The following is a 27,948-nucleotide window of genomic DNA, read 5'->3' on the forward strand; positions in this document are numbered from 1 at the left end:
GGCCGCACCCCTTACCCCCTCCACCCCCGCCCCAGCCGCTGTGGCCTGGGTGCGCTTCTGACAGTGATTCGATGCGGGAAACGCCGCCTGTGGCTCCCTTCCTGATGCGGGGCCAGCGCCGCGCGCAGCCCCAGCGTCTGCGGGAGGGAGGAGCCGAGCGGGGTGCAGACACGCTTCCTGGGGGCGGAGAGAGGGGGCCCTTCACCCACGCCCAGGACCCCCCGTCCTCCCACGAGCGCACAGGGCGCCCCGAGCAGCACCCGGGGAGGGCCCCCCTCTTCGCGTCTGTAGGCGGCCCAGGCTGCTCGCCGGGCACCCCCGGGTGGTTCCCGAGCCTGGTCCTCTGGGCCTTGCTGGGGACCCGCTGCTCTTCCTCGCTTCATCCGCCGCCCACACGCAGGCCGTGCGGCCTTGGGTAGGCGCTGCGCCCCGACCTGGGTCCCGGTCCTGCCCTCCCTGGCCTCGCGAGCTTGGGCGGTGCGCGCAGCTTCCCCAGACCGGTTTCCTCATACGGAAAACAGAGGCGATATTCCCTCGTACATTTGTGCCTCTCCACGGGAGTGCGCTCCGTGTGTCAGGCAGCGCGCGGGGAAGGGGAGACAGAATGGCTAGGTGTGGCCCCTGGCGGTCCGACAGGGGTCAAGGGGACAAGAAGCACTCTCAGTGCAGCGTGTGCCCCCTGCCCTCTGCTCAGCTCTGTCCGGCAGCGGGGCCCGAGGCCTGCGTTTCTCCAGCTCCCGTGTCAGCCACCTTCTGGCTGCGTTCGGCCAGTGGGTGGGTGGTGGGGGTATTAGAGGAAGACTGTAGGTGGGAGGGCTGGGGCGGGTGGGCAGGCCCACTGAATCAGGCGCGCGTGGGTGGCGGGGCACCAGGGCGGGAAGCTCACGGTCAGGTGCAGGTGAACCGCTCATTCACACCGGCTCGGTAAGCTGAGGTGTGCGTGCTGGGAGAGGCCCGTGTCCGCTGGGGCGATGCTCTTCCTGGGGGGGCGTGGGGGGCAGGAATGCTGGTTGGCACCGGGAGAAGTCCCTGCTCACCAGCCCTGTTCTGCACAAGGTTCCTGATGGGCTTGGGGGAGAAAATCAGGGGGACCTGCTTCAGCTTCTTATTGCAGTTCATTTCCATCCTGCTGGCTGGAGAGAAGGGCATGACTTTTGTCTGGCAAGTATCTCCTTGGGCAACGTTAAAAAAAAAACACACTATAATTTCAGAAAAGTTTTGGATGTACTGAAGAGTTGTGAAAACGCTACAGTGTTCCCATTCACCCCCATCCAGTTTCCCCTTGCTGACATCTCTCATTAGCATGTTCAGTGCACACAGCCAGGGAACCCATATTGATATGTCATTTTTCACTAAAGCCTGTGAAGTTGGATTTCCTTGGTGTTGCCTGGTGCCTGTCTTCTGTTCCCAGACCCCACCCAGGGCACCACGTCGCATCGGCCATCACGTCCCCTTAGAATCCCCTTGGTTGAGGCAGTTTCTCTGGCTCTCCTGTTTTTTTGATCACCTTGGCAGTTTTGAGAAGCGCGGGTCAGGCGTTTTGTGTACTGCCCCTCGCTTTGGACCTGTCTGCTGTTTTTCTCATCGTTAGGCTGGAGTTATGGGGAAAAATTGCAGAGGTACAGGGCCTGGGCAGCATTTTAACTCCTGCTGCACTCCCGATGTGGAACGTGCTGTCAGCATGCCCTGTATCTCGTGGGGATTGACCCCATCAGCATCAAAACACCAAGATAAAAACAGGGGTTTCTTCTCTCCAGCTCTCCCAGGCCAACATGGGTTACCGACTTCTTGAGAATTACTTGTTCAACATCCTGGGCATTCAGCATCACTATAACCCGCACCTCGTTCCTACGTGGCCATCGGCACTTCCGAGGGCATACCGCGCACTGTTCCCCGTTTGTTCATCAGACTCGCTTTCTGACGTGTGCAGGGGGTTCCTGTGATATCACCTCACGACTCCTGGGCCGCCCAGCGAGCGGCTGATGGTGGCTCGCCCACAGAAAGGGTCCCAGGTGGATTTTGTTAATTCATTAACCACGGTTGTATCCCAGGTTTGAAGCGTGAGTGTGTCGGGCCCACATGCACCGGTTCCTCCCTCCTTCTGGCCGCAGCAGGCTGCTGGCTTCCCCTCCCAGGGCCTCTGGCTTCCTGTTTTCTCCTTCATCTTTCCATGGTGCTTCACCTTTTAATGCTGAGAGCCTCGGTGCTCCCAGAGAGCTCAAGGAGGCTGTGGGACATGCACAGCAGAACTGGCTTTACTTCCCTTGAATTTCACTGTTTCTTGAACCTGGGTTTTGTATGCTTGTCATGCAGCACTGCTGGGTGGCAGGGGCTTCGGGGCGAGTGCAGGAAAGGTCTGGGAGCAGAAGCCCTAGGCGTCCAGACTGAGCCTGCGAGTGGCAGCAAGGCCCTCTGCGCCCGGCGAGTCGCCAGGCTGTGTCCTCTGGCTGGGCGAGGTCCTCCAGGCTTCTGCAGAGAGCACAGTCCCGCACAGACGAGGCTTTTCCCATCCTTTGAAGGCAGAGGGATACTCAGCTGTGCCAGACGCCAGCCAAGTAAGGTGGCCAAGCTGACTGCAGACCTTCTGAGTCACGCAGCGTGGGGCTGTTCCCTCATTCTCTCAGCTTTTGTCTCAGAGTGAGAAAAGAGAACGTTTTAAGGTCACAGAAAATTCTTACTGCAGTCTTGGGTTCTACAGCTCCCTTAATGAGGAAACCGAGGCAGGACACTGAACTCTCTGCTCATCAAAGAAATTGCGACTGCAGCTCAGAGCCCGGCCCGTTGGTTCACCTCCAGGTCTCTGCAGTAGCAGGAGTCTCCGCCTGTGGTTGGTGGTAAGTCACAGATGCCTGCTGGGTCTCAGAGGGGACATCCTTGCCGTCGCTGGATCCTGGGAATACAAGGCCGAAACCTGTGCTGGGTACACGGCAAAAGGGCTAAGCAGTCAACATACATTAACCGTCTGTGTGCGTGGCTGTCTGCCACCGGGAGGGCAGGCGGGCACTCAGCATGTACCCCATCAAGGAGTTCCAAGCCTGCAGGGAGGGGGCCGTGTCCAGCAGAAGGTGTGGCTCTCAGCCAGCAGGACCAGCCGTTACCACAGTTCCCTAGTTCTCGTTGGCCCCTGCTGCCCGTGGAGCATGACACAAGCCGGGAACTGGAAGGCGCCGTGGGCAAGGACTGAGGCCCAGCGATGGCCTTACCATGTGCCTTAGATCTTGTCTTGGCAAAATACTGACAAAGAGACCTAAGTGAGATGGGGACACATCCATGTGAAGGTATGTTCTGTAGCTGTTAAGAGAAATAAGGTGAGTTTATACATAACAACAAACATCTCCAAATCACATTAAGTGAGGAAGAGTGATATACATAGTCTGATCGTCTCTGTATGGAAAGAAGACACACATACACACACATGCATATGATACATGTATCATACTTACAGTATGCAATACATTTATCAAGCTTTAAATATATGTGTGTAACTATTACATATGCTTAAAACATTTCTGATGATTCACAAGAAACTGTGAACAGTGGTTTACTTCTGATCAGTGAGGCTCTTACTTTCCATTTGTAGCATTTCTACTTGATTTTTAAAACCACCTATGTGCATTTTATAACTTAAAAAGGCACCAAAGTACAGTTTTTTATAAAGCTTCACAACTCTTCCGGTTTTTTAGTCTAGAACGTCTCCCTGCAGGCTGTGGACTTGTCTGGTCCCAAGACAGTCTGGAATTTGTTGAAAACTGTAAGCAGGGCATAAACAACGCTCTGGTCAGCTTTGTAGACACAGACAGAGGGTAAACCTTGTGTGTGTACATAACAGCCACACGGCTGGTCCCACCTCAAGCTGGCGGTGCTGCACTGCCGTCTCTTGTGGTGACAGAGATGTGGATGTGCACGTGGGAGGCGAGGGGAGGGCCAAGGCATCAGGCCACTGCTGCCCTTCTGAACCTCAGGTGACTGAGACTCTAGAAGGAGAGACCGTGGATCGGTGGGGACACCTGTAGTGTCTAATGTGCTTCAGAACGTCTGTTTGGGTCAAGGTCCGGTCCAGTTTGGTTCCAATCTTGGGACAGGGCTGAGAAATAAGAGTTTCTCCAGGCTCTCCAGATGACTCTGATACATGCTGAAATCTGAGAGCCACTGTACCCGGCTTTTAACCTCTTGCATTTCTCCTTGAGCTGGTCTGCAGTACATTACCTCAGTGCCTTTCAGCTTGGCGATGCAATGAAGCCAAGATTCTCCCCCATATCAGTGCAGTGGTCCCTTGGGCAGGAGGGGCCCCTTCCTCATAGTAAGTCGAGCTTTAATGAGGATCTGAATTATATGTCACCCTAAGTCCCGAGATGGGTGGCATGGTTGGTGTGGATTTTGGGGTCCCTGAGAGTGTCCACAAAGCAGCAGTCTCTTCCCACCCAAGCGCTGAGCACCCCAAGGAGTGAGAAGATGGGACAGTCCACGGGAGCCAGGCAGGGTCCCTGGCATCGAACCCGAGAATCAGACCGACTTAGCTTGTCACAGCTGATGGCCGAGGACTGAGGCTGGGGTGGAGGGAGGCAGGGAGGCTGAATGCGTGCTCGCTGCTCCCCAGCTCACCGTGTGAGTGACGGACGCGTCCCCCCAAGGAGGTAGCAGCACGGCTGATGCCCCCGTGATGACGTTGCATTTGGTTTTCGAACAAACCCCTGGAAGCTTGCTCTGAGACGTGCGGGTTTAATTTCTGCCTGACTTTGATTCCCATGTGGGGGCATGTCGGGGTTTGCCTTGTAACTCTGGGGGACAGCACAGCTGCCTGGGGTCCCGCCAGTGGCCTGTCTTTCCGACCCATGGGGGTTGGTGCCGAGCAAAACTGTGGGGTCGTCCTCACAAATTAGTAAGAATTTCAATACGGTGACAACAGAGTGTTAAACCAAATTCAGGGTCCTTTGAAGTGCAGGGCCCTGTGGGACCACACGGGGTGAAGCCAGTCTGCTGCCCGCTGACCCACCCATCCACCAACCCACAAAATTCCACTGGGTGTTTCCTGCAGGCTGGGCACCACTGAGCGCAGTGTGTCTATGTCGCTGAACCATGTTATAATGAGGGACTCCTGCCTGTAGTCACGGGCGAAAACCAGGGCTGAGAGAGGTGGTCTAACCTGTCCGAGGTCCAGTGGAAGAGCCAGGATTCGAACCCACTCCCGCCTGCCCCCACAGCCATGCTCACAGCCAGACACAGTGCCAGCAGCCCCAGGCACTCCCTCCCTCGTCACCGTACTGCTGTGAGCCATGCGGGCAGGGGCCGGGCCGGTGTGCGGGCGCTGCTGTGAGGGCCTCTGGGGAATCTTTGCACTAACAGAGAACACGGACAGACTGACTCTGAGATCACACGGCTGGCTCACTCCGGTTCTGCATGGATCCGTCCGCCTCCGAGGACCTTGCTGTCTCTTCATCTTCATTCCCTGTTGTGTTGGAAACGTGTCACTGATGTCCCCACCCTCTCTGAGGAGCCCAGTGATTCTCGGGCTTTGATATTTATTCACCATCCCTGGAGTGGACGGCGCAGCACAAAGAGGGGTGGCAGGGGCAGGGCGGGCGCTGCTTGGGCCCTTTGCTCGGATGCGGAGACGCAGACAGGCTAAAACGCTGTCATCCTTAAGCGGGTCCAGAGCCGAAGCAGACGACCCGCACCCAGTCTGGGGCCTAGGAAATAGCTGGCTGCCCTTTTAATATGGAACATACTTTCTCAGCCCGATTACATACCGTGGGTAGGTTGTTTCCTATTTTCTAAGTTCAGCGGGGCCTCTAGATAGGTTTCCGGGCCTCAGCATCAGGAGGCTCCTGACATTCTGGGGACAGGATGCCAGTATTTGCAGAATCTATGGCCTGACCCCGAGGGTGTGGATGCGGGGATGGGTCAGACGAGAGACATGGTGGGGGCCACGCCTGTGACATCAGAGCACCTGCGTCAGAGAGTTTGGGCACGGTTCTCCTCTGTGGGGGGGTGGGGGTGCCAGTTCCCGTGGTTCGCCCTCTGGGCGGGTCTGTGCGGAGGTGGGCATGGAGCCGCAGTGATCACGAGGCGGATTCTGTCTGGCTGCCGTCTGGGGGTCCCCAAGCCGCCCGCACACTCCCTGTTAGCATTCGGCGGCATTAGGAGGTGGAGGGGCGAGAGCCGCGCTGAGTGCCTGCTGGCAGCTGCCGCTGCTGAGACTTAGTGGATGAAAACCCACCCACACCTTAGCCTCTCTCGCGCCTCAGGACACAAGGCAGGGGACACTGATTCTGCCTCCTCCAGGGCAGCTGGGTCACCAGGTAATCGGCTGTGATAAACAGGCAGTGGCCCGAGCTCTTGGCAGGCGTGGGAGCCCAGCGCAGGGCGTTTGGGAGGACCCGCATGAGGACACAGTGAATGCTGCCGCCTGGCACTCCATTATTCCGAGTTAACAGGCCGACCTTCCAGCCAGATAACTGCTGTTTACACCAGGAACCCCAGCTCCAGAAATGCCTTACTAATAACAGCGATACCCTAATTAATAATAACGATGATGATAAATGGCACTTTCCGTGTGCCCAGGGCTGCATGGGGTTTCTTGGATTATCTCATTCGATCCTCATCACAACATCACAGATTTTACAGACAAGGAAACTGAGGGACCAAAGGACTCTGAAACCACGTCTGTGACTCGCCTTCCTAAACAAAGAACGACTGACTTCCAGTCGGTGCATTTTTAGCACCGGGTTGCACCTGTCAGTCACTGCTGCCTAAGAAACGACTCCAGAATCTCACCGTGAGGACGCATCTCTTGCCGCACATGGTCTCTACTGAGGACAACGTAGTGGGTGGCTGGGGCTCTAGCATGAGGGGAGGGCCAAGGCATCAGGCCACTGCTGCCCTTCTGAACCTCAGGTGACTGAGACTCTACAAGGAGAGACCGTGGATCGGTGGGGACACCTGTAGTGTCTAATGTGCTTTAGAACGTTTGTTTGGGTCAAGGTCCGGTCCAGTTTGGTTCCAATCTTGGGACAGGGCTGAGAAACAAGAGTTTCTCCAGGCTCTCCAGATGACTCTGATACGTGCTGAAATCTGAGAGCAGGAAGGTCACAGACACCTGGACACTGTGGGTGTGATGTGGTTCCCCCTTCAGAGCTCACAGCCGCCGTGCAGAACAGACCCCGGGTAGCCGTGACTGTCTGATGGCGGCAAGGACAGCAGGATGGACGTGCCCGGGGCGCACACACACGACCTCGCCTCATGGTTGGGGTGCAGGCGGCCGCACGGAACCTGCGCGGGGCACACGCACCGGACCCCCACGGCCGCACCACCTCGGGACCTGCCCAGGGAGACACCTGCGCTACCTGGGCCTCCAGGACGGCCACAAAGAGGAGCAACACATGGCCTCCAGGGGAAGGCTGCTTTCCGGGAAAAGAGAAAAAAATACGGAGATTTCAAATACCACCACCACCAAAAAGCTGTCAAGCCCCAGTGAACAGGGCACTGTGAAGGCTTCATTTAACCTGGGACCTCCCCCACCCCAGGCTCGGTGATCGAGGGCCCCCTGCGCGGTGGCTGCAAGGCTCTTAGACAGGGCAGGCCAGGGACACTTCCCTGCTGCCCAGTTCAGCTGCTCCTCCAGGTGGAGGTGGGCTTGGGGGAGGCCTTCAGCCTCACGGGGCCGCGCCACCTCGTCAGGTCCGACGGACTGCCTTCAAATTATGGCTCTCCAGGTTCATTTTCTAAAGCCCTTTTCTACATTCCCAGCAGGAACACAACACGAGCTGTGGGGTTCACTGCCTTTTAATGTCAGATGTCACAGTTTTCATATGAAAGTGCGCAGCGTTCTGATCAGACACATGTAAGATAAAAACCTCCCAATATCAAGTTTCTAGAGGGCAAGGAAACACAGATGGCGAGGAGCCGGGCACCGCACGGGCCCTCGGGGGGAGCGCGGAGGGGGCACCGCGGGCACCTTGTGGAGGACACGCGGGCGGCTCGTTTGCTGTCAGTGTTGTGCTGACTGATGTGGACGTGAGGGCTCGGCGGGCCCCGAGGGACGAAGCTCCGGGTCAGATCATCTGCTTTCGTGGCGACGATGTGGGGAGCCACCGCCTCACAGCATCTGGGGCGCCCGAGGGCACCTGTCAGGGGAGGGCGCGGGCGACACGGGCACGATGGTTGCGGCCCTCGGGTGACCCGGCATCCCTCCCGGGGGGGAGGGTGTCCTCGGGGGCAGGGGCTTTGTGCGCAGTGCACGTGAGTATGTGGGGCAGGCGGGCATCCGACCTGGGGCGCACGGGCAGGGCGTGCACATCGGGAGGACCCTGGGATGGTGCGGGCGGATGGGTGGCGGGGCCCTGGCCGCTCTCTCTCGCCCGCTGGTCAGCTGCGCTCCGCCGTTCCTCTGCCCCACATCTGCCTTACAGCGCCGGCGAGGATCCGGGGCAGGACACCGTTTCTTGAGTAAATACTGTCTTTCTGATGATGCCTGACGTGTCATCAAGACACCACTGGGGTCATATCCCACAGCTGTGAAATGGAAAAGTATGTGAGGAACTGGAATTACATTGTGTTGAGGATGAATAGTCCTCATGATGGAAAACAAATGAACTCTTTCACGAGCAGCAAAGTCCTACACTAACGTGGTTTCTAAATCTATAAAATAGTATTTTTCCATGAAAAAGTTCAACAGAAACCTCAAAAATATGACAGTGGCAACTGGAAATTTTAACCCAGCGGATGGAGAATAAAGATGGATTGGATTCAGTCAAGGAGGGGAACACACACATCAGGCACCGAACGGGTGCGGGGGACACGCTGTGTCCTCTCCGTGTCTTGTCTCATTTTCAGATAAAGGAACCGAGGCTCCCGGAGTTCACCTTAAACTTGTTCAGAGTCACAGAGGCCTAGTAGCTTCCAAAAGGACTGACCGCCTCATCCTGCTGCCACCTCCGAGCAGAGACCCGGACGGGCCGGAAGGCGAGGCCTGCCGCCCTGCTTCTCAGGAAGGACACACGTGTGACCTTCTGTCCCGGGCCTCTGCTGGCACTGAACCGCGGTGGCCTAGCACAGCCCTCAGGGAGTAACCCATCTCACTGGGAAAAGGTGCTGTTCATCCCTTGCGGGTTTTCTCAAGTCCTACTTTTCCTTCAAGGCTCGGCTCAAGTCCCACCTCCTTCATGAAGCCAGATCCCCACCAGCCCAACTTCCTCTTGAAATAACTCCTCTGGCTGCTGACCGTGTGACCTGTCATCAGCTGTCTTTTTAAGACAGGCTCCCTCCCAGGGCATGAGCTGCTCCCTGCAGGGGAGACCCGGGTCTCTGGTGTAGGGCCAGTGCTTGGCACGAGCCTTGCAGTAATGCACCCTCAAAATTGCTCCCTGATGAGCGGGACCTTCTGAGTGGGCATCACGTAGCCTTGGAGCTCCTGTCTATTTCCACAGGGACTCTATAATAAGACGGCACCCTACCTTAATGACCTTGTCAGTCCCAGACGTCAGCAGCCATCCCCTGGTCGCATCGAAATGCACGTGCACAATGTTGTGTTTGCTGTCGTGGAAGGTGGCCGTGGGCGCACGTCTGGAAGGGGCACAGACAGTCACCACCAGTGGAATGAAGGGGCTCTGGGCTGACACTAGGCTCTAATTTTTAGCCAAGTGGACAAAACTGCCTCACTGTTAGAATGTTCCTCGGATCTACTTTTATTCCCTGGTGACCTGTTATCTTCATAAAAAATGGTAAAAGGGTCCTTATATTCTCCAGAATGGGAGGTGATGAAATTGCTAAAAGTTGCTCTGATACAGTCTATGCAAGTCTCTACCTGTGCTTCTGACAAAGTCTTAAAAAAACAACAGCGTTTCTGCTAAGCTCAATCTCAGAAGGACTTGCTGGGAAAACAGTCTGCCTTGGCCTATTTTTAAAAGAGCATGCTCCTTAAAATGCCTAAGATGCTACTATCATTCTAACCGGAAGGCTATCCATTCTTTTCCTCTTTTCACTGGTAAAATGCAGGCTTAGTCTTCCTGTAGTGTTCTGACACTTCAACAGGTAAAACAATATATAAACAATTAGATTTTTAAGTGTTTTGTATTTTTTGATCTATGCTTTTTGGTAAGAGGCGTGCTGATGCGCAGGTGCTCTAGAGGCCAGTGCTTCCAGGACACAAGGGCGCATGGGGAAGGGGTGACGCGTGGACGGCCAGCTCTCTCCAGGAGTGTTTCGGGGCTCCCCACGCCTCTGCACAGGGCTCTCTGCGGACGGCTATTTCCTCTGTTCATCTGTAGCTAAATCTGGAGACAGATCTCCAGTATAGTAAAAAGAATGACCTTAAAATATTTACAGTCACTTAGACTCTTGGGGTCTGTGTCTTACAAAATGAAGAATGGAACCAGGCGTCCGTACAGCCTCTCGGTAGCTCTGATGCAACGAGAATTCTCCTACTATTTCATCACATATGATGAGTGGAAAATAATGAACATAAGTGCTTACTTATGCAAGGACGTCTTAATTTGTATTTGATGTGGATAAGTCAAATGAAAACATACAATTAGGGCTATTTGTAAGAGAATGCTATGGTTTATTAATCTGCCAAGAATTTCCTTTAAATATTGGCTTCTTCTGATGCATTTTGGATGCTTCTGATTACAAGCAGCTTTTAAGGCCCCCCAAACAGGACCCAACGTGGTTCTGTTGCAAGCCAGGTGCAGAGGTCGGGGTGGCGGGATAACTGGGGGGACAAGCATCCTATGAGATCCTGCCGTAACTCGTGGGGAGGGGAACCTGCAGCGGAGCATTCCATCTGTATCTGGGGCCTCACAGCAGGGCACCCTAGGGCCACCTGGGGCCATATGCAGTTAAAGAGAGCCCCCAGATGTGCGGTCCTCCTTGGACCCCTGAAGGGCGGTTCACCTGATATCCCAGATAACTGGGTGAGGCCAACAGGCAAGACTGCGCGCAGGGAAGACGGCAGGACGCGCCTCTCAGGTCAAGAGCTTGGCTGTACCCGTGGGCCGATTCAGCTCTTTGTAAAGAAACAGCTTGGGCTCAAAAGCGAATCCTGGGCGACCCTCAAGGCAATGAGCCGATAGAAGGGCCCACCCCAAAAGCGGTCTGCACGCACACACCCCGGGACCGCCAGGGCACAGGGATGAATCCATTGTGTGCACTGCCTTCTGTGGCACAAGAACACCAACTTCCTGGTGGAAAGGAAGGCTCTGCCCACCTGCACATCCGAATCCCGGCTGGCAGGAGCCAGTGCGCCGAGGGGGCCGGGCCCGGGGCGGCCCGCAGCCCGACAACGGCGGGACTTACTCTTCCTCCGTGATGGCCTCGTGGCAGCTGTCGCACACCCGCACCGCAAACTCGAAGCCCATGCGCGGGATGGAGGAGCGCCGGGCGCTGCACTTGCCACACACGGCCTTCCCGCACTTGCGGCAGTGGTGCTGGGGAGAGAGCAGAGGCTGCCAGGCTGTGCCAGCCACTCAGGGCACAGAGCCCCCCCCCCCCGCTGCCTCCTGCCCCGTCCTTGGGGCTTCCCGGCCATCATCAGGACGAGCCCAGGAGTCCCCCAGCAGCCAGGCCGCCACAGGGCGGCTGCCGCCTGATTTCCCTGGGGAGGACGGAGCCCCACCACATACACTGACCATGCTGTGTTGTGAGTCAGTCTAAACAACTAGAACGAAGCCGGAAGGAGGGAAAATGAAACTGAAAAGAAGAAATAACCACTGACATAATTTCATGGTTTGGTACCAACATGAGCTAAGTGCGACCCCTCTCATTTGAAGCCGTATTTCAGGAGATGCCACTAGAATTCTGCAGTCATGTCCCTTATCTACCTACTGGGATCAAGTCAGTGCAGAAACTGGCCCTGCAGGAATGAGCGGCAGCAGAGAAAGGGAACAAACGTGCAGCCACACAGCGACTCCAGGGCAGTGCCCCCACCCACGACTCCTGCCCAGGGTGGTTTCTCCTGAGATCACAAACTCCACACTGCTGGGCTGGGGTGAAGCGTCGTGCCACCCACCTGCCTGAGGCCAATCTTCTTACTGTCCCACATCTGCTTGAAGTTCCAGAAGAAAGGCTGCTCACACTTCTGGCAGGAGTCGCTGTCCAGCCACTCAGGGGTCTTGTGAAATGAGACACACAGAGTGAGGGGCAGTGAGGAGAATGGCCGCCGACCGGACGGAGGTCACAGGACCAGGACGAACCGAGAGGTGACTTCTCAGCCCGCCACCTCAGAGGCACTCACCGCACGCCCGCCAGGCGTCAAGTCCTGGGGATGCAGTGGGGAGTGAAGGGGATCTCCACCATCAAGGGGCTTACAGTCTGTCAGGGGGGACTAAACACGAGAGCATCGTTTACTCACATCATTCACATGAGTGTGCGTGCCAAGGCCTGACCAGGAGAGCATTGTGGGCGCCGTGTGGCCTGGGCCGTGGCTCAGGGCTGTGGGGGGAGGCCGGGCCACACCACATGGGCTTCACAGCCATGCTGAGGGTGTAGGACTTGTCTCTATGCTCTGATTGTGAGCAGCATTGCTTGGTCTGGCTGTGCTGTTACATGTAACTGCACGTCACACATGTACATGGCTACCTGTGTCGCAGGGGCGCAGCCTGGCCGCAGGCACTCAGAAGCTACCTGCCTGCTGGTGGCAGAGCCCGGCAGGTGTGAGGCCTATGCTCCCTGCCTCGCGGGTCACACAGTATCCTGGCTTCTTCCCTAGCGTCCTGTCACGAGCGCTCTGAAGGGTCACACAGGTTTAAAAGATGTGTCGAGCCTAAAGGCCTTCAGCGAATCTTGGCAGATCACACACACAGTGACTCCTCATATGCGCCTGAGTCCCATGCGCTGCTCCCCGGAAGCCACTGTTTGGGGGAGCTCCCCTCTCCTTGTGTCCCCAAGCCCAAGGAACGTGGAGCACGCGCCCACCTAGGGTCCCTGGAGCGGACGGCGGCTCCAGCTCGACTCGGGGCGCTCACTGAGAAGGGGCCTGGGATGAAGCAGGCTGCAGAAAGTGACAGCCTGTTGTGCTTCGAGACCCACACGGGGCAGCGGCAGAGCCGAGGCCAGGAAGGCCTGTCGCTGTGGATGGAACCCGCCTGAGAGCGGCCTGCAGGGACGGATCTGGGGACTCGTCTGTCCTCCTACCTTCAAGCAGAAATGAACCTAAAGCTACACAGTGCATCAAAAAGAAGAGTAAAAAGGTGGTATTTCGGAGTTGTGATTCTTGGTTTCTTTTATTAAAACCAAAGAAAAGAAGCTAAGCTTTGATTTGCCCTTTTTGTGCCCTAGTCAGTCTCAAGACACATTTAATAACATAATACTTTTACCTAAAGGCATTTTACCCCTAAATGTCGTATCTATGTTGTGATTTTTCAGAATGCTAATGATGCAGGTCGATCAGGAAGATTTATAAGGAGGCTTTAACACACACACACACCCTTTCCCATCTGTCACAGGGACGTGCTCAGACTTAGGACATATATTCGGATTCTCGACTGCACTACAGTGGGTGTCGCTGAGGACCAGGACGGCGGGGGCGGTGTGGGGGGGGGGCGGGAATCAAACAGTACATGCAGTACGATTCCATTTTTGCAGGAAAAAAACACAAAAAATACTTCACAAATGTACATTCCCAGAGAAACTGGGAGGGAGGCAGGACTCGCCAGCACGTGAAGGGTGGCATTCTTAGCTGGTAACTGGTACCCAGTAACTTTGCTACAGAGAATAAGTACTATGTATACTTACAAAAAGCGGTACAATTTCTGAAAAAATGGGTTGCATTCACGGTATAAACACGTTGACCTTGGGATGTCAACCTGCCCCGTGCTGGGCCTCTCAGGGTCCTTGGCCACCCGCCCACGCCCTTGGCCCCGGTGGCCGCTGGCCTGCGCCCACTGCCCGGGAGCACCAACGCTGCATGTGGCCCCGGGCTCGCCTGGCCCCTCCTCCCGGAGGCTCTTGCTCCAGTGAGCACATCCCGGCCCTGTCCCTCTGTCAGCACTCTGCCCTCCCACAGCCCCTTCGCTGAGAATGTCGGCAAACGGTGGTGACGCCCCCTCCTGAATACCCAACACTAATGTTAAGCCTTGCATCAGGTGCGACTGAATCATTTGTACCACATGATAGTTTTCTGAAGTTCATTCCCCTGTCTTTTCTTCCGAAAGTCTGCCAACTGCTCATTACATGTCTCGGGCCTCCTGAGGTGACCCGTCACACAGACACATCTCGGGGGATTTAGGGTTATAGCTATGACACTTTCGAGAAACAGATGGAAACATTAGTACTCTGTACTGCTCCATAAGATCTGAAATAGTCACGACACCAAGTGCCCACACAGCTCCGGGCCAAAGGGCGCACCTGAAGCGACCACCTGGGCGGTCACTGACCACCCGGCTCTGTCCCCGGAAACTACACGGTCACCCTCTTTGGGCCTGTGCCCATCAAGGCTGGAGGCTGCATGCACCGAGGGCAAAGAGCCTGGGGCGCCACTCCCTGGTCTCGTCAGGAAGGCCTGGGAGGCAGCCAGGCCAGGCCAGGTGGGGCTGCCCCTCGCCCAGAGCAGGCTCTGTTTGGAAGTGCCCGTCACGTGGACAGCCTGGCTTGTGAGGCCGGCACAGTCGGACCCACCTCCCTGCCTTTAAGCTGAAGGGGCCAAGCGGTACTTTCAAAGCAATATTCTACAACCAGCCCCTTCCTAACAATAAGGGCCATTTTAATTAGTTACTAACAGAACGCCCACGGATTTGCAGTTCGAGCAAAGCAAGCTTTAGTCTTAAGCATTTAATTACTGGCAACGGAGAGGCATCCCATCGTGGGTGCCGGTGACTGCTGAGGTGCGGCTGGGGCGGGGGCCCTGGGGGAAGCTGGCGGATGCCCTTGTCCTCTGCAAGAGCTGTTTTCTGTCTGACTCGTGCGTCCTGCACGGAACGAGTTAGAAGAACGTACTCTATCTAAGGGGCAGCCTACCCCCGCCAGTTCCAGGGAAATGAGAAAACGGTGACTTCAAAGCACACATCAAAGGGAATATTCAGTAAACACATCAGTTGTTTAGATGCTCAAAGATGAAAAAGAAAGCTCATAAAAAATCTTATGATAAAACAAATACATGCCTAAAAAATAACACAGTATATATTTATACCTAAAAGACTGGTTAGAACACGACTCATAATGAAGCTCCCAAATAATTATTCCTAGTATTTCTATTAACACCAAACTAGGATTGCTACTCCATCAAATACCGTTTATCACGCGCTAGGCACCATTTCGCTCTAACAGAAAGCACGTGAGTGTCTGTTTTTGTAGGGTGCTGGACACCAAAGGGCCAAGTAGCCGAAAGGGGTGGTTCCTTCTCACCTGTAGGACAGTACAACGGATTTTAGGAACATCTCTACGCTATCAGTGTTCCATGCCAATTCGGGAGACCTCCAAAAAAGGAAGCTCCTTTTACACTAGAATTTTCTATTTTGACATACATCTTCGTTCACGGTTTAATCAGAGAAGTAAGGAGTGAACAGGAGGGGAGGCCGAGGTGTTTCTCAGCAGAGCCAGAGCTGCCCGCCCAGCCCAGCCTGCTGACACCTACCTCCTGCCTCTCCACGTCCATGTTCCAGACGACGATCCCACCGTCGCCGCCACAGGAGATGAGTTGCCTCGTGTGCTGCGCGTAGCAAAGGGCCTGGACTCTGTCACTGCGAAAGACACCACGGATCAGGGACAGCAGGTGAAACCCCTAAGGCGTGAGGCCCCCAGAGCCGATCGGTGCCCAGGCTCAGCCCCGAGCCCCGGGCCCCGACCTCGGGAATCAGACGGAACCGTGGACGAGCTCACGGCCCGGCGGGTGCCTCCAATTCTGAGTAAGTCAAGTGCTCATTGGAGGTGCTGAGGCCCCAGGAAGAGAGAGGATCACTGTTTCCAACACTTAAGGAAAAAAGCTGATTTGCTGAACTGGTTGTGATATCTCACCGGCTCCTTCCTGATTGATTAAATGATATCTGTGATACATGTTCATGCTGTACTTGTTCAAGTCATGATTTCACCTTTTAAAAAAGCATCTTTAGGAGCTGTGGAGGTCATCCATTGAGGTGCCCACTGGACGTGCCTGACAGGCAGGTAAACTGGTGCCTGAGGCTCCAAGCCCCCTAGTGCTTCGTGTCCACACACACGTCTTCCTGGGCTCTTAAGAGTGATTTCACAGCAGCAGCGGGTTTGAGTTGCACTGACTATTTCTCTAGTTTTCATTCCTATTTTGTGTTTTATTTTCTTTCTAGTTCCACATGGCGGACAAGTCATGCTCTCTTTGTGTCGACCATGACGGAGAATTTCAGTTTTGAGGTCTGACAATTCGGTAATCGCTAATAAAAGATTACAGAGATCTATTTTCTGTTGGGTGAGAGAAGAGAGAATCTGGTTTCTTGATTGTTTTTGCTTGAATATTTTTTTATTTTGAACTCAAAACAATTAAGAGTTCTGTGCCCACTGGGAAGGAGAACAGCTCTTTGAAATCTGGACCAGCGACCTTTTGTGGTCACTTTTGTCCTGTGGCTGAAGCTATGGACAGAAGCTATTAAGCTCTTTGTGTCTGTGTCTACAACCAGAAAGGCCTTTACCTCTTGTATATGAAATAAATACTCCATTTCCAGAGAGTATCAATAAATTAGATTATAGCACCTTTTAAATTATAAAACATGTTCTGTTTGTTTTATAAAGATAAACAAGGGCTTACATAAATTGGATACAGATTTTCCTGGACTTAGGATGGGGTTACACCCTGGTAAACCCCACAGTAAGTTGAAAGTATCTGAAGTCAAAAATCCATTTAATACATGTAACCTATGGAACACCATAACTTAGCCTAACTCACCTTAAATGTGCTCAGAACACTTACATTAGCCTCCCGCTGGGCAAAATCACCTCACACAAAGCCCACTTTACAATAAGTGTTGACTCTCTCCTGTAATTCATCGAACACTGTACTGAAAGTGGAAAACAGGCTGTCTGGATGCAGAGACGGTTCCGACAGCTTTCTCTGCGGGAATGAGCTAAGGTTCGGGAGACCTAAGCTACCAGCTGGGGGTCTTGGAGAATAGCAGCTCGGTATTCTCATCTAGAATATTGTATCTGGCTTCTTTCTTTCATAGGGCTTATAAGATTAAACTGAGGTTCTATGTATTTTGAAAGCTCTTTGACAAAATATTAGGCACTATTCAAATTTAAGAATCAGTGAACACAACCCAGTGGCCGATGTCGAGGGTAAAGGAATGGCTGCTGGGAACGTGGGCCTACGACCTCTCCTTCCTTCCCACGCCTTCTCTGTGAATCCCATCCTCGTCCTTCCAGAAGCTCTGGGGCCTCCCTGCCCCAACCCCGGGCGCTCAGACCCACGCTAACAGTGACACCAACTGACGCCAGGACGTCTACTTCTGGCTCCGGGACACCAGGACAGCCCTGCTCAGGCTGAGGCCCAGGGACACGGAGCCCTTCAGTTACTTTATTCCTAAATTGCATTAAAACTTCTGCCAGTATCGTTTAAAGCCGGTTCTGACTGGTGGTTCCCGATGTCACCAGTCTGCCTGACCCTACCAGGAGGGACTCCGAGTGTGGTCTGCTCTGTTTTCCAAAAGGCCACGTCTGTACTTCTCCGAAGCTGGAAGACATCTTAGTTTAGGTTTTGTTTTCCTGAGACCGAGAGACTTGTACCCTAACTTTGTAGCTTTCCTTTTCTTTCCAAACTGTGGGTGCAAGTTTCCCAGGACCACATTCTGCCTGAGGGCACTCAGTACCCAGTGGTGTTGGTGGCCATCAAGGTACACCTGGACACCCTGTGGGTGCGCAACGCAAGAATGCTCACAGTCTTTTTTAGCCATCGTGTAAAGATAAAACTGGCTATGAGCTCATCAGAGAGAGTCCAGCTGGCACTGTGGCTCTTCTCTCAAAACCTGCTCTGTCCCCGGCGCCCGAGGTGGCAAGAATCACCTGGCAGGCCAGGCGAAGACTGAATGATCCTGCACAGGACCCTGGCTTCTGTCTCTCCATGTACACGGATGGGGCCACCGCCTTCTGCATGAGCTCCCGCGTGTTCCCTCGCCGTGGGGACGAGCGCCCAGGAGGGCATCCTCCAGCGCGCTGAGGGCAGGATCTCCATGGCCCCAGATGACTGGTCTGGCCCCCGCTGTGGGAGCGGAGGGCTTACTAGCTGCTTCTCTATGTCTGAACTCTAATACGGAAATAGTAATCTGTGCCTGGGCCCCCCAGAATTGAATTATCTCATATCTGGTAATCCCAAACTGTACATTTAACTACTTAGGAGAATATTGTAAAACTAGTATTCCCAGGCAGATTTACAGAAGAGTCGGTGTTACTTAAAAGCAGCCCATTCTCGGGGGCCTTCCTGCCAGTTTATGCCTGTCGGGACACTCTATCATTTTGAGAACTACCAGCTTACAACAATTCGGGTTAGCTGCAGACTGCTAAAGCAGATCTCAAGTTATTTTCTGCACACGACCAGCCTCTGCCCCCGGGGACTGCAGGCTGCACAGGACAAATGAGGCTGGTCTGAGGGTCACCAGCAGAGAGCGTGGGAAACGTGTTAACACGGGAGCCGGCAGCGCCCGACTGCTGTCCCCGAGGATGAGGCCCAGAATCTTCTTTTTAGCTAACGCCTTGGGGACCCTTTGCGCCCGTCCCTTAAGAACGAGGAGCCTGATGTGAATTGAGGCCAGTACTCAATCAATATTTGACGAAGTACAAAATGTATGTGTAAGGGTGTTTTCTCTCCCCTTGCTGTAAGCTGCCAGGCATCTTGAAGCCACATTTGAACTCAATTCTACAGGTCTTCATGGTTTGCATTTTTAAGCTCTTTCTCTCAAATTTTTACTCTTCTATTCTCCCTGGTTCTAATTTTTACCTATTATTTATTTGCTACCATTATTTTATTTTATGACTTTTGCAAGTGCTCTTATCCTGTCTGGCATCAGATGGGGTGTAAACAAACACACATACATGCAGACGTGAACCCCAGGGGCCTGGGTCGGCGGTCCTGCCATGCCCCCCCTCAGGCCAAGGTCCCGCCCCGAGACAGGGAGTTCTTCACGAAAGCCTCACTTGTGTCCTTGGAGCTCGATGGCTGTCCCTCTTCTCCCACCGATGTCCCACATGATGACAGAGTGGTCGGAGCTGCCGGAGAACAACACCCGCCGGCCGGGGTCCCAGCAGAGAGCGGTCACCCCACCTGGGAGGGGACACGCAGCCGGGGTCAGTCACAGAGACCACACCGCCGCCAGCACCGGCGGAAGCCAGGGGGGTGTGCACCGCGCTCTGGTGGAAAGAACAGTCTTTAGTCCCTGAGGGAAAAACACTGGCTCCGAGAATAAAAGTCTTGCCCATTTTTTTCCCCCAAATTTAATGTACCATAAAGTCAACTACTATAAAGACCAAAGGGAAATGAAAAAGGCAAATTAACTGACCTTCAAACAATAGACATAATTTGAAGAGTGGAAAATATCATACTGTTTGCAAATATTAACCGTATTTTCTTAACTGCTGTCTACTTCCCACCTTGACAATAACAGAGAAGTAAATGGGGTTTAAAAAACCTCAATGACATTTTTTAAATTCTTGAACACAGATATAATTAGACTACAAGAGCAGAATTTAAAATTATTTTTTCCCTTTTGGAAATTTAAATTCACAGATTCGGGGCAAATCACCTACATCATTAAGTGCCAATCTCCTCATGTGTAAAATGGGGGTGGTGACCCGGCGCCCAGGACCACAGCTGGTGGCGGCCCCCTCGCTGCCCACCTCACGGGACCGTGCGGGAGCCAGGAGCTCGGGCACATGGGCACTGCCCTAAACCGGAGCAGGGGTGCACATGGTGGCCAGGGCATTACTCTAGTGGTGTGGCTGTAAAATAGAACGGCAGGTTTTCCTCTCTGGTGGTTCCCTCATAAACAAATTCCTTGTAATAATGAGCATAATAACTTTTTCCATGTGAGCACATAGCCTAGAAATACTGAAGAATATGAGAGATACTCATTTTTTACATTACTGAAAAATACTATACTCTGAAAGGAACATATAGTAGCTTCTTATTTGTTAGAACCTGACATTTTTCTTATTTCAATGGTCAACTTTAAAAAATGCAGTTCCGCACTTCAAAAGCTTTTAGGAAAGTTTTGCACCCGATTGTCTCAGATTTTTTCCTCCAAGATCAAAAAGAAGGAAACCAGAAACTCACTTTTCTGGATTATGCACAACAGCTTCCTCGGGTCCCCACACAACATTCTGTTTGTATATATTCCTCTCTTTGGGGGAATAATCACTTCCCCCAGGTGCAGGTGTAGCTACCTGAGATGCCCCATCTTCCCCGCCCCCAGGATAACACACCAAGCACACAGCCAGCAGGGGACTGCGCTGGAGTTCTCTGTTGAAAGGAGCAGGTGAATGAAAATACGAAACTCCTGTTATTTGGACCTCCTCCGCTATGCTTACTAGCCCTTCCAGGCTAAATATGTTCTCCTTCTGTAAAAGTCATCTTCTTTCCCTATTAAACTCCTTCAACATTCGGCAATGGACACCTTAGGACACACAAACGATCGTGCAAGATGTGTTACTCATCCCCACAGCACCCGACGGCTCACTATACTAAGGATCTCTGCCAGTGTCGGCTACTAGCCCCCCTAAATCCATGTCCCCTTCTGCAGAGGGCTCCTTGGACAGCTAGTTCCGCAAAAAGCACATTTACCAGGCCCTCTTGCATGTAGGGGACACTGACCAGTTCTCGGTGGGTGAACCCGGAAAGTATGTGGTCATTTGCGTCCCTTCCAGGCCAAGGCAGCCGAGATGCCGCCTTCCCACTGTCTCCTCATACGTCCTTCTCAAGGACTCCAAGCCCCCACAGCACGGAGAAACTACGTCCTGGGAGCCGGGGCCCTGAACCACACATGGAAAAGAGCTGTAAGTGAGGAATACCCACCCCGGATTGTTTGGTGAGCTGGAAATAGCCTGCTGCTGCACGGAGCCCCTGAAATGTCGGCGGTGATTTGCTAGAGCAGTTAGACTGGCTGTTCCAATGCCGTGCATTTACTGGAATATCCGAATAAGGCCGCCCAAGAGGAGGGGGGAGCCCCCAAAAGTTCATAAACCAGACAAGAAAAAAGAAGTTACTAGTTAAGACTGTTACTACTGAGGCCTAATTTAAACAGAATGGGAGAGAATCCTGGTTGGAGATCTGACACGTTAGCCTCCCAAGGAATCCACTGTAGCCTCCCAACTGGTTTCTCCTCCAAAACACAGCCAACATCTAAGCTCTTTCACCTCTACTGCTTAGAGCCACTATCAAGATTCTTGCCTGAAAAATTAGAAAGTATGACATGTATTTTCTTGGGAAGTATGATACAGTGAGTCATAAGAAATACAGATTTGGTCTTTCATACGAGCACATACATGTTTCCCAGGCATGCTGTCTTCACCCACAGTTCCTGAAGACACGGCAGAGCCTTAAAGGTGAGGTGGGCGTCTGTCATCAGAACTGAGTTCTGGACACCTGCTGGTGTTGGAGAACTGCTTGGTGTCCCGTGTGGGAAGACCCCCTCCCATTCCCTCCCACACACCAGAATCAGGTCCAGGAACCCGAACGGAGTCACACTACCACTGCTGTGGGTAATACTATTATTGCTGTCGCACGTGGGAGAACACAGCGGAGGGAGCCTGCGGGGAAGAGGCCCTCTCACACACTGCCGGTAAGAGGACAAGCCAGAAAACAGGCGGCCAGACCCGCTGGGACTGCACTGCACTTGGCTTTTAATCCAGCAGGTTCACTTCTGGGAACTCATGGTGAAGGTGCTGCCCGGCTCCCACCGAGTAGCACAGGGATACATGTGCCCGAAGCTGTTCGTGTTAGCACTGCAGCACTGGAGAATACTGGGAACAACCTAATTCCTAAAGTAAGAGGGTGGGTGAATAAACTACAGTTCATTCAGTTTATGCCAAATCACGAAATGAGCAGAACACTCCGAGGTGCATACGTAGCAGTTTCCAGGATATACTGTGAAGTGAAAGGATCATATGTACTACATTCCCTTTCATCAAAAGAAAAGAAGGGTATATAAGAAATAATGAGATTAGTTGATTACAAAGCCTGGGAATGGGAATGGAGGAAAGCAGCAGAATGACATTTTTTTTGTTTAGTTCTGAATTTGGGAACCAAGTGAATGTTTCACATACTCAGAAACAGGTAAGTAAACTCAGCGAGGAGCGTGTTGGGGTGCAGACCCAAAGTGGGGCATCAACAGAAAGAAGTGAACCTACTCTTATTACCGATGAGTGACAGGAAGGAAGGCGGGCGGAGAACGGACTAAGGAACTTTGGGAAATGGTGATCTGACTGCAGGTCCGAGGAGAAACAGTCAAAGGTTTGCCCACAAACACAGTGCTCCAGTTGTAGGTTTGAATTTCACTCTAGTTAGTAGGTTTGTATGTGGGTTATTTAAATTAGTAATTCTGAAGCTGTTCTATGTGTATTTTAGGGTTGAGCAACTAAATAAACATACTCAGGATAATGAAAGCTGAGTTTCTTACTATTATAATAAGAGTTACAAATATGGAGGGTGGGGAATGTTAGAATGAAGTCAGTGTTGGACAGAATTGGAAACATCAATATAAAATTGTTGTGGATACAAACACACATACAACAAGTGTTACAGAAATCATTGCAGATATGTGGTTACACACATATTTTCCAGCTCTGTCTACTGAGAGGGCCTCTGAGCAATGACACCTCATTCACAGTGAGGACGCACAGCACCCAGATTTTGGCTTCTAAATACTATTCCCCAATGAAAGAAGGAGGGGTATTTGGATAGGTGATTCTAGAGCCGAGGCAAAGAGCTAACAAGATGAGCCAGGAACTTCGTGTGGTACCAAAAAGTAAGATGCACTTGAAAAATGGGGGTAAATAAATGTCAAAACACCTTAAGAACCAACAGGAAGGGGTTCCTGTGATCAAATCAGGGACAGTTTGAGCAAGATCAGTGAATGGTAATAACAAATCCTCACACATAGAAATAGGTAAGAACTTGTGGATCCAAGCAGGTACAAACAAATAAATAAATGAATAAATGAGAAGGAAATGTACATTTGTTCTTATAGTGCAATTCTAACCAAACAACAGAGAAGGAATGATATTAGAAAAAGCACAATATAGCAAACGCCGCAGTCACTATTATTTCTGAAAATCACCATCAATGGATACTGAAATTATTGGGCAGAAATATGATGAGAAACAATATTTACATTATGTCAAAGTATTTCCTCATAACATAGTTATGAATTACAAAGGGTAATTAAAATGCAGAAACCCTCCCAGACACTACTTTAAGCCCGATGATCAAGTTACCACCACGAGTCACAGGTCAAACCATACCCTGTGCCTCCTGATAGGCTGCACTGAGGAGGACATAGTATTCATCCGTTCTGTGGTATTCTTATAAAAAATGTGTAACCTGAATTTAATCATGAGGAAACATTACACCAATGGAGGGACATTCTGGCTAGTACTAAAAATTGTCAGGGTCATGAAAGACGAAAGCACTCTTCCAGGATCAAGGAAACGAAGGAGATTCAGCCACATGCGTGGGTGTGGCCCTGAGCCCAAGGAAAGGCACTTGGTGGGACAACTGGGGGATCTGAACAGGGTCTGCAGCCTAGAGAACAGACTGTATCAATGCTCATTTCCTGATTTTGATATTGGTGCTATTGTTCTCAAAGATGTCAACATCTGGGGAACCTGGGTGAAGGATGTACAAGACTCTGCACTGTTTTGCAACTTCTTTAAAGTCTTAAATTATTTCAGGATGAAACAAAAAAAAAAGCCTGAGACTGTAAGACTATTATGATATAACTAGCTCCCTGTAAGGTGTCCTGCTGTCTGTGCTTCCCCAGCAGTCGGTGGTCACTGAGGACTGCACAGCACGCAGAACACCCCTGCTCTGGTCGGGGCTACGCTTCCCATCCTGTTCAGGTGACGTCAGGGGTCCTCTCCATGGCCTTTCCAGGCCCTTCCGGATCTGGCTCTGGTCCCTGCCGTGGGGCCTCTCGGCTCCCCTCTTCCTCCCGACTGGCTCTGCTCTGGTCTCACGGCCTTCCTGATGCCCCCTCACGCGTTGGCTTCTCTCCCACTGCAGTCTCTGCACTCGGGGTGTCTCTGCTGTGACCCCTTCCCCGACTATTCATGCAGGGGCGATGCCACCTCCTGGACAGCCTTCCTTGAGCGCTCTTAGCACACTCCTTGTTCTGTCTTCCTTGGGGCATAACAACAGAGTACGTATTTATGCATGTACCGTCCACTGCCCCAACCTTACGTAAGCTCCGGAAGACCAGGGTTTGGCTTCTTCGCTACCGTATCTCCAGGACTAGAATGCTTCCTGGCTCGCAGGAGGTGCCCGGTAAGCACAGACGCGAGCAAGCGGCTGAAAGAGGGCAGAAAGGCATGAGTGGATGTCCCCTGCCTTGTTCTTCGCACGTCTCTCTCCCCGGTGACCAGCGTTCATGGGACAGCCCTGGCCTGTTCTACCAAGCACGCCTTTCAGGTCAGGGAATGCCCGCAGGGAGCTCTGGAGGTGGTCTTACTTGTCTGGTTGGGCCACTAAGATCAGGGGGACAGAAAAGAGAACGATGACGAATGCATGATTTTACCTATTTAACATGTGTTTGTGTTCCCCCAAATTTCATGCTGAAACCAAATTCCCAATATTTGGAGATGGTGAGGTCATACGGGCGGAGCCCTCGTGAATGGGATTAGTGCCCTCGGGAGAGTGACCCCAGGGAGCCCCCTCACCAGCCCCTGCTGCCAAGGTGATCACGAGCAGGTGGCTGTCCGTAAACCAGGGGGTGGCTCTCAGCAGACACGGAACCTGCCGGCACCTTGATCTTGGGCCCCCAGCCTCCAGGCTGTGAGGAATGAATCTCTGCTGCTTGTAAGCCTCTCGGTCTCCAGTGATCTGCATGGCAGCCTGAAGGGACTAGGAAGGCACATAAGAAGGGGGAGGTTCTGCAGAGCGGCATGCCAGCCTTAAATAATGGTGGGCACTAGCAAAAAGAATGGTTAGAAAGGCTTGACTTCAAAGATTCAGTTGGATGGGCTGTTCATCTTGTCATAACAGACATGGAGATCCTTAAACGGAGCTTACTGTGCACGAAGTCCGACTCCCCTGCCACTACATAGCCACACCGCACACACTGCCCCTCGGAAGCAGGCCCTGTGGCTTTCCCAGTGGGTGACTGTGGGGCCAGGACAGTTCTGGTGGGGAAACTGGAGGCTGAGATATGGTATTACACGTGCACTGGCTCTGGGCCCAGATTCTAGACTCACGTTCCGGCTCCACCCTCATTAGGGATGTGACCTTGGGCACGTTCTGTCATGTCCATGCTCCAGGTACATCATCAGTAAAACGGGCAGCAACAGTTCTGTTGAAGTTGAATGAGTCACACCCCACTAACACACAGAGCAGAGGCCTAGCACGAGGAAAGTGCCCAATGCTCGCGGCGACCACGCAGAGGAGGCCTCATCCACACTGTCCGTCATGGTGTCCTTTGCTTTAAGGCAGTGACCAGGCCCTAAGGCAATGACCAGGCCCTGTCCCCACGCTATCTCAGCCGTCAGAGCAGTCATTCGAGCACCACTTCCTTGGAAGCCCTCCTTTAACTCTCTAGACAAGGAGAGGCCCTCTTGTTATTCGCTCCCAAAGCAGGCCATGTGAAACAGGGCAGCTAACACGCATGTTTTACTCACCCATATACCCCAGCACCCATCACGGAGAGCCAGTGAGAGGCCTGAGTCTTGGCGGAAACCCCCCACCCACTGGATGCGAAAGCCTCCACTGCAGACACAATCAAGCTCTTGGTTTATTTGAACTTGCGTATTTGCACTGCACTATGCCTGTCCTTGTTTTACGTGTTTCTGTTACAGTGTTTCTGTTATACTGACACTGTTACTTTCAGTAATCCTAACAGTTAATGCACAAGTCTCTATTTAGCTTTTTATTACACAGTGTCCTTTGGCAGATTTACACCGCAGTCCTCCTGTTCCCAGAATGTTCATACCACCCCACAAGAAATTCTTAGATGTAAGAGAAAAAAAATATCTTATTGATACTGTGACTTTCCAGTGGTCAAAATCTTTTTCCCTTGGTTCAGGTCAGTGTGTAACTTTGTGGTAGAAAAACGTTCTAATTTCTGCAGAAATAGTGAAGACCTGTGGTACTTGGCATATTGCTCCAGAAATAAAACCAGCAGGGGGAGTGTAAGAACATAAAACTAGTTCTCCGTGTCCCCAGGGACAGTGAGTGTCTTATGCTGGCCTCTGAGTGTGACTATTAGGCCGATTCTATCACTGACCCGCATCTTTACACAACCTTCAGACCTGTAACCACGTGAAGGCTGGGCCGTGGCTGTGGCTCAGAAAGTTTGGGTCTGGGCTGATAAGATCACCGACTTTTTCATGGATTGGGTTCATCTTAAGGCCTTTGTTTGGGGGTAGAAAAATGAGGACACTGACCTAAGCCTTACAAACCCCCTTCCAGCGCCGTGTCTGGCTGAGTTTGGGGCCCCCAGGGCCCCAGGTGGGCCTGCACAGGCACCGCTTTGGGTCTCTCGGACATCCTTGCTGCGGCTTTAAATGAGTGAGCTGTACTGTGGTCAGGCTGGCGATGGGCAGGCAGTGTCCAGGCTGGGCAGGTAGTGTCCAGGGCACCAGGTCAAGTGTGACCCACTGCACATGCCTTCCTGTCAGTGACCTTCCTGGGCCACGTCTTGTCTTCCTCCGAGATATTTCACGATAAAATGATGACACTCGGAGGCGGATCAGGCAGCATTCTGCACTGGCACCGCACTGGCACCACACCGGCAGACACGAAGCCCTTGCTCAGTGCCCACCGCGCGGTGAGGGGCGGCTTCTGACCCCTTCTCGGCCCGCGGGGCACCGCACAGCCAGAGCGCCCCATCAGCCCGCACGGCAGGCGCCTGCCCGCCAAGAGCCAGAGGAACAGCCTCTCCACAGCCCTGCCCGGCGCTCCACCTGCGTCCCAGCCCCGGCCGCCACTCTCACTCTCCCACCAGCGCCGCCACATCATGGCACCTCGGACATGCTGGTTCTCTCCGCCTGGACCACTCTTCCCGCTGTTTTCCGTGGACCCCACTCCTCCCAGACCCCTGAGCCCCTGGCCGACGGCCACTCCCAGCGAGCGAGGCCCCGCCCTGCCCGGCCCTGCTTCCCGGGCGCTGGCCACCACGCGCCGTTGCTGCCCGGCCTCCGCCTCCCGTGGCTGCGAGGAACGCGGGGACAGTGACGGTGCCTTTACCTCTGACGGGGAGGTGGGGCTGCGGGCAGGGAGAGCGGGCTGTACGGAGACAGAGGCGAGGGTCCAGGGCTCAGACGCGGCCACAGGCAGAGGGGGCAGGGCGGCCAGAGGCGGGGACAGGCGCGGGGACAGCGGGCGCACAGAGCCCCCTGTAGGCACCGTAGGCAGGCGCAGGGGCTGCACGCAAGCGCCGCCGGACCGCTGGGCGCCACGGGCTTGAAGCACGTCCGCTGACCTGCAAGCACCGGGCGTGGCCACCTCGGGGAGGGCCTGGGGTCTGGACACTGTCCGCAGCAGCGCCGCCAGCGGCCCGGGCGAGACCTTGCTCCGAGGGATGCACCTCGTGCCGCACCCCCACCCGCGCTCGCGTGGGGCCCCTGGGGCGGCAGATGGGGCCCGGGGAGCAGCGCGGGGCACGCGAGGAACACGCCCTGCAGATGCGGCGGCCATGGCCGCACAACGTGAACAATGTGTCCTGAATGCTTGGTCTGCCACTTGAAAATGGCTAAAATGGTCCATTTTACCCCAGATTTAAAAAAAAGAAGCACTGATGTAAGAATAAAATGGAAATTGCTACAACAGGGCATGGGATTAAGAGTTTTGTCAAACGT

The 27,948-nt window shown here is 53.3% G+C and overlaps 1 protein-coding gene across 13 annotated transcripts in view; it reads right to left on the reverse strand.

The window, feature by feature from the left end:
- Positions 1–7,766: 7,766 nt before the first annotated feature.
- WDFY2 (WD repeat and FYVE domain containing 2) overlaps positions 7,767–27,948 on the reverse strand; it is a 103,262-nt gene continuing 83,080 nt past the window's right edge. For 7 of the 13 annotated variants that reach the window (XM_073230070.1, XM_073230061.1, XM_073230076.1 and 4 more), the window contains one exon: positions 23,238–27,572. In XM_073230070.1, coding sequence (XP_073086171.1) covers positions 26,810–27,572 — 763 coding nt within the window. In that variant the 3' untranslated portion in view covers positions 23,238–26,809. Of the gene's footprint in view, positions 8,512–9,452; positions 9,562–11,203; positions 11,424–12,004; positions 12,107–15,565; positions 15,672–19,083; positions 19,297–20,956; positions 21,067–23,237; positions 27,573–27,948 lie in introns of those variants that run through there. The other 6 variants (XM_037011684.2, XM_037011687.2, XR_012128477.1 and 3 more) reach the window with 6 other exon arrangements.

Source organism: Manis javanica, chromosome 1 (assembly GCF_040802235.1).
Source record: "Manis javanica isolate MJ-LG chromosome 1, MJ_LKY, whole genome shotgun sequence".
NCBI lineage: Eukaryota > Metazoa > Chordata > Mammalia > Pholidota > Manidae > Manis > Manis javanica.